General features: G+C 45.0%; 1 protein-coding gene across 1 annotated transcript; it reads left to right on the top strand.

The window, feature by feature from the left end:
* Positions 1 to 721: 721 nt before the first annotated feature.
* LOC125524844 (uncharacterized) lies at positions 722 to 4,238 on the top strand. Its single transcript, XM_048689867.2, has 4 exons — positions 722 to 1,083; positions 1,168 to 1,281; positions 3,327 to 3,444; positions 3,823 to 4,238. Exons 1-4 carry the CDS (start codon positions 925 to 927, stop codon positions 3,894 to 3,896), a joined length of 465 nt encoding a protein of 154 aa, XP_048545824.1. The 5' UTR covers positions 722 to 924; the 3' UTR covers positions 3,897 to 4,238.
* Positions 4,239 to 6,666: the final 2,428 nt, after the last annotated feature.

Here is a 6,666-nt window from a genome sequence, read left to right as displayed (position 1 = left end):
GAGCAAAAATACCAGTCCGGCGCCGATCACACCCCCAGAAGCCGAACACGATTCGGACATCATCGGGGGCTCGGGCACAGAACCAACACCTTCCGCCCATGTAATCATGGCGGTAATCGCCCCATGGACCGAACCCATCCTGGCCTACCTTAATAGGCGGGAGCTCTCTCAGGACCAGAATGAGGCTCGTTGCATCGTTCGACGTTCGAAAGCCTACAAGGTTCATGAAGAAGAGCTCTACAATAAAAGCACTACCGAAATCCTTCAAAGATGTATCTCCGAAGAGGGACGACAGCTCTTGGCCGAAATACATGTTGGTCTTGGCGGCCATCACGCCGCAGCTCGGGCCCTTGTAAGTAAGGCCTTCTGTACATGTTTATTTTGGCCCACGGCCCGAGCAGACGCGCAAGACCTCGTACAACGCTGTGTCGGATGCTAGCTTTTTGCGAATCAAAGCCATATGCCACCCACTACCCTGCAAACAATCCCCGTTCACTACTAGGAAATAACTTATAGGTAGAAATTTACTAGTAGCGTCTGTTTGGGCCACCAAACACGCTACTGGTATAACTTAGCAGTAGCGTTAGTTTTGTCTAACCGCGCTATTATTATGTGGTTCTCATCATGCCCTTGGGACTGGCCATAGTAGTAGCGTGTGTTCCCCAAAACGCTCTACCACTACGAACTTAGTGATAGCGCGGTTCACCGACATGCGCTACAACTAAGCGCACCACACCTTCCTGTCTCCCTTGTCCCCCTCTCTCCCTCGTCACGTTCTCTCTCTCTCTCTCTCTCTCTCTCTCTCTCCTTCCTCCCTACTCTGATCCAGATCCAACCTCGGTGCCATGTTGTGCCTTCTTCCCCATCGCCGCCGGCCACCATCCCCACACTTTCTCTCCCTTTGTCCGTGGATCCATCTCTTCCATGTACGCCTCCCACACCGTCTCCTCCATCCCCCATCTCATCACTAGGGAAGACAAGGCAAGCGGGAGGAAGATCGGTCGTGTAGGTCAGATCCATCCGCCACGACCTCGACGGAGATGGCCCAGTGGATGGAGCGGACCTGCAAATCGTCAAGCCAAGGTAGCAGGGCAGCAGGGCTCCATCGTTGATTTCCTTGACCATCTTGGATTACCTTCCCTGATTTCCTTGATTCCTCACGCACAGGGCAACAAGGCTCCATCCTTGTTCTCTTCTCCATGGGGGTCACGCACAGGGCTCCACCTACAAGTGAAGAGAAGACCACTGCTCCTCCGGGTCTGCTTCTTCCTACTCTTCAAGGTCCCTCTCTCTCTCATGCTCTGCCTGAATTAATGGTGTTAGGTGTCACAACCAAACTGAAACTTTTTTATCTTCAGAGAGGAGAAAACTGAATCTTTAATTAGGTTAGATTGCACCTGCTGCTGTTTTTTTATCTTCATTTATTTATCAGAAATAGTAATTTACATTGAAGTTTTTTTAATTATTCACAGACACTTATTTATGCATTGTTCTTCCTGTATATAATAGATGTTGTATTTTTAGTTGTTCAGGTTCTCAATGTATGTTTGTCCACTGTAGAATGTAGGAGTGAATACTTAGACCTGAATTTTACTTAAATGAGATGCAATGGCATTTTTTATTTTACAAATAACAATAATCTAATCTACCTTAATTAGCTCAGCTATGTTTATGGCAAACCTTCTTAAGGAAGCAAGAAATGCCAATTCTTGTTTATGTGTTTCGACATTCTTTCATTGTTCTGTAACTACTTTGTGTCATGAATTCAGTCATGCACTCTTATAGGATAGATAGCCTGGACCACAAAAGGTGTGGCGTTGACTTAGTGGCAGCTGAGCTGCTGATAAAGGGCATGGGCGAACAAATGAAGGTGACTAGGATTTTAAAATGAAGTTAAATTGTGATCAGCACAAAGCTTTTGTCTTATTTTTTATGTCAACTAATGCTATTTGTGATTTCACAAATTGCAGTTAGCTTAGGTTATCATAGTATAGCTTCTTTATGATTTTTTAGCTTGACACGTTTGATGCCACAAAATTCATGAGTAGTCAAAATTGAATGGGATACTGAGTATTTGAAGTTCCCTATTGCCGGACCAGCTAATCCTGTCGCCAGGCAACTCTTCTCACCCCCTCTTCTCCTCTTGTTATAATCAAATTTATATTATAAGCGGCAGAATATTGTGCTGGTGGCTACTAAGTTAGTAAGCATGCTTGATGCATTATGCTACTAACTTTCTAATCATATCGTGGATGGACCAATGTTTGTGTCCGTGCAATCTGTCTGTATTGTTGTGGCATATCAACTGCTTATTAGCCCCGCAGGTAGCTGCTGCTTTGCTTATGGCAATTCGTAATGTCCGTACTAATGTGGCTGATGAATTAAGCTCCACTAACTAACTAGGTTGTATTTAAGTTATATATTGGGTCCCTTTTACTTTCCACCATGGATAGTAGTAATCTGCACACTGTTTTCACATTTCAGTATCCTGAATTTGAATAGCTCAGTTTTGATGGCACTAGCATTGGACCATCTTCAGTCTTGCAACCAATTAACATGATCTCATACTGCATAAATGTGTATTCCTTTTATTTAGAATTAAATTTGTTCAATGACTGAGGGTTCTGTTGGGAGTTCTCCGTGTCCTACAATATTAAATGGTCATTCATAACTGCCCCTGTCTTCTTGCTGTTGGCCAAGTGGTTTTCCATTTTGAGCTTGAGTGCTCTGCTTGTGTTGCAAGTACAACACTGCACCTACTGTTTCTTTTTATTTATGAATAGTATATGTAACTTGCAAGTACAACCTCAAAATAAGGTAGTTTTTGATTTTTATAAAATTGTCATTCAGAATAATACGGAAAATTAATTCATTATATATGCAAGGAGCTGATTCTTGGTGAAAATTGCTTTGCCTGTATGTATGTAGAGTCTTGTAGCTAACTGATGGGGAAAAATGTGCCATGTAAATCTAATTGATGAAAAAATATGTTTGGTCATCAGAAGCCTGTTTGTAGCTGTATGCAGATGTTTAGATGTGCAGTAAGTGAACATCCGAACAAGATTAACAAGTGAGGGTCGGTGTTCAGTAGATAATAAGATTGGTCTAATATTTCAGTTTGTCCGTTTCAATACAATATTACATAGGCGATTCTTGTTAATAGAAATCACTCAGTTTTTCGCTTTCAGTTTTTACTTCTACTTCACAGAGTGGAAGATTGTAAGAAAACATTGGCTGATCTTTAACAATTATTCTTAGAGTAAACCAGAGCAATATTCGATGATATATTGTGAGTCACTGAAAATGTATACTGTGTTTTTCTTCAGGATATGGATGACTATGTGAACGTAAGCAGGTTTCTTCCCAAACTTAACAATGAGATACTAGGTGAAAGAAATGATCCCTACAAGGTTGAGCAGCCTAGAGAATTTAGTACTGATCATGGTAAGGTTGACAAAGCCTGAAATCTCATTTTGATCCACGTTCCAAGATTACATGGTAGCATATATACTTAAAGTTGGCATGGAATATCAAAATTCAAAATAGACTTTGCCTATTCCCTGTTTTGAAAAAACAGTGGGAATTGATTTTCTGAAGTCCTTGGTTGTCTATTTCCCTATCCATGCAACAATAAATGTTGAACAGAATGTTGAACAAGATAGCATGAACACGTATAGCTAGGGTATGCATTTAGTAGGTGTGTTTCCGTTTCGAAGATTCATAAAAGACTAAAAGAGATTGATAAATGAAGAAAATACCCTTCCGGATCTACACAAGGACAAGAACTAACAAGCAGTTTTCACTTTCCCAACATGGGCGCAGGGGTGATCGTCACAGACTACCGCACCCGGTGGGCATCGTGCTCTTCAACAACTCAGAGACGGACTTCACCGTGAAGCCCGGCGACTGCGTCACACAGATGATTGTCCAGGTGATTGTGATGCCGGAGGTCGACGAGGTGGAGGACCTTTACGCCACCGTCAGGAGGTTGCCGAGGTGGAGGACCTCGATGCCACCGTCTGGAGGTTGCCGAGGTGAAGGACCTCGACTCCTTGGTAGATACATTTAGAAAAGTGGTCTGGTTAGGTTGGTGGTGGGACGCTAGGGAAGGTACCCACCTTTCGTGATGGTTGTGTGCATCTGATGTATAAATGGGATCTCATGATTTCTTTGAGTTCAGATTTTCAATGTTGTATACATGAACGATGCAAGTGCTAAGATGGTTTGTGACCTTTGCACTAGATGTGTCTTGATTTCCATCCATAAATATTGCATCTAACTTTTTTTAATTTTTAATTACTTAGCAGTAGCGTGGGGGAAGAAGGGCATTCTACTAGTACTTAGGAATAGTAGTAGCGTGGGTTAGGAATAGTAGTAGCGTGGGTTGCGCGCGCTACTACTAACTTTTTAGCTGTAGCGTGGGGTAAAACACACGCTACTTCTAAAACATAGCTATAGCGTCATAGCAGTAGCATGGGAACCTACGCTACTGGTAGTCCCAAAACCCACGCTACTGGTAAGGTTTTTCCTAGTAGTGGTTACTTGGCCTGTCACGGTCTGGGGGCTGGACATGGTCGGACCCCTTAAAGAGCGAAGCCATAAGAAAAAATATTTGCTGGTTATGGTAGATAAACTCACTAAGTGGATAGAGGACAAACCAGTTAACGGCTGAAGCCGGACCGATGATAGACTTTATATCCGGCGTCATACACCGTTATGGTGTCCTACACAGTATTATTACTGACAACAGCTCTAACTTTACAACGGACGAGGTGAAAAATTGGTGTGCTAATCTAGGTATCAAACTCGATTATGCCTCCGTGTATCACCCCCAAACAAACGGTCAAGTGGAGCGGGCCAATGGCCTGATAATGAGCGGAATCAAACCTAGACTAGTGCGATCCTTAAAGGAGTCGGATGAACACTGGGTCGAGGAGCTCGACTCCGTACTCTGGGGGCTGCGGACCACACCCAGTTGCACGACCGGATACACACCGTTCTTCATAGTGTACGGCGCAGAGGCTGTCCTGCCCTGCGATATTATTCATGACTCACCTCGAGTGCGCATGTATGAGGAGAGAGAGGCCGAGCTCGATCGGCAAGACAACTTAGATGGCCTGGAGGAGGAGCGCGATGTCGCAAAGGCCCATTCCGCATTTTACCAACAATAAGCTAGAAGATACCAAAGCAGAGAAGTGTAGGCTAAGACTTATAATGTCGGTGAACTCGTTCTACGCCCACGAGAGAAGAAAAAGGACAAGCTCAAGCCCAAATGGGAGGGTCCCTTCATTATAGATGAAGTTCACACTGGAGGAGCCTATCGCCTTCGCAACGCATCAGACAATCGCTTAGAGCCGAACCCATGGAACACTGCCAGACTCTGAAGATCCTACGCTTAAATCTGGACACATCGTTCGTTACCTTTTTCTTTTTCCCTTACAACTTCTAGCGTGTGTTCGGGTAAGCCGTACACTTGAGGGGTATACGTCCTTAAATGTACACACCCCATCATAACCAGGGGGATTCCTCTAATAGAAGCTTATTATCATTTCGAGCATAAAGCTCACCATATATACGTGTGTTGTTTGCTCATATATGTCCTGTCCTCGCCATTATATGCACCTCTATGATTTAAGTTTTTGCCAAGTTGGGTTGCCTGGCTCCTGTGCTTATGCCCTATGTTCCCGCTCATTCGGCTAGGGCATAAAGGGAGCACCTCTACGATTGTTACAACCGGGTCATCAGGACATGCACTTCAGACGGGTGAAGCCGAAAGCTAGCGTCCTTAAGGGAATAATGTTGGGGAACACAGTAATTTCAAAAAAATTCGTACGCACATGCAAGATCCATCTAGGTGATGCATAGCAACGAGAGGGGAGAGTGTTGTCCACGTACCCTCGTAGATCGTAAGCGAAAGCGTTATGACAACGTGGTTGATGTAGTCGTACGTCTTCACAATCTGACCAATCCTAGCACCGAAGGTACGGCACCTTCGCGATCTGCACACGTTCAGCTCGGTGACGTCCCACGAACTCTAGATCCAGCTGAGGTCGAGGGAGAGTTTCGTAAGCACGACGACGTGATGACGGTGATGATGAAGTTACCGACGCAGGGCTTCGCCTAAGCTTTACAACGATATGACCGAGGTGGAAATCTGTGGAGGGGGCCACCGCACATGGCTAAACAATCAACTTGTGTATGGGAGGAGGAGGAGGGCCGGCCTCAAGGGGCGCGCCCAAAAGGAGGATTCCTACTCCTAGTAGGAGAAGAAGGAAGGAGAGGGAGAGGGAGAAGGAAAGAGGGGGGCACCGCCCCCTCCTAGTCCAATTCGGACCAGCCCATGTGTGTGTGTGTGTGGGGGGGGGGGGGCGGACACCCCTTGAGTCCCTTCTCTCCTTTCCTGTATGGCCCACTAAGGCCCACTACTTCCCCCGGCGAATTCCCGTAACTCTCCGGTACTCCAAAAAATACCCGAACCACTCGGAACCTTTCCGATGTCCGAATATAGCCATCCAATATATCGATCTTTACGTCTCGACCATTTAGAGACTCCTCGTTATGTCCGTGATCTCATCCGGGAGTCCGAACAACCTTCGGTACATCAAATCACATAACTCATAACACAAATCGTCATCGAACATTAAGCGTGCGGACCCTATGGGTTCG

The sequence above is a fragment of the Triticum urartu genome, chromosome 7A (genome assembly GCF_056163025.1).
Source record: "Triticum urartu cultivar PI428250 chromosome 7A, HENAU_Tu73, whole genome shotgun sequence".
In the NCBI taxonomy this organism is placed as follows: Eukaryota; Viridiplantae; Streptophyta; class Magnoliopsida; order Poales; family Poaceae; genus Triticum; species Triticum urartu.
Note: the sequence above shows the minus strand (reverse complement) of the source record. Positions and strands in the feature narration are given on the sequence as shown.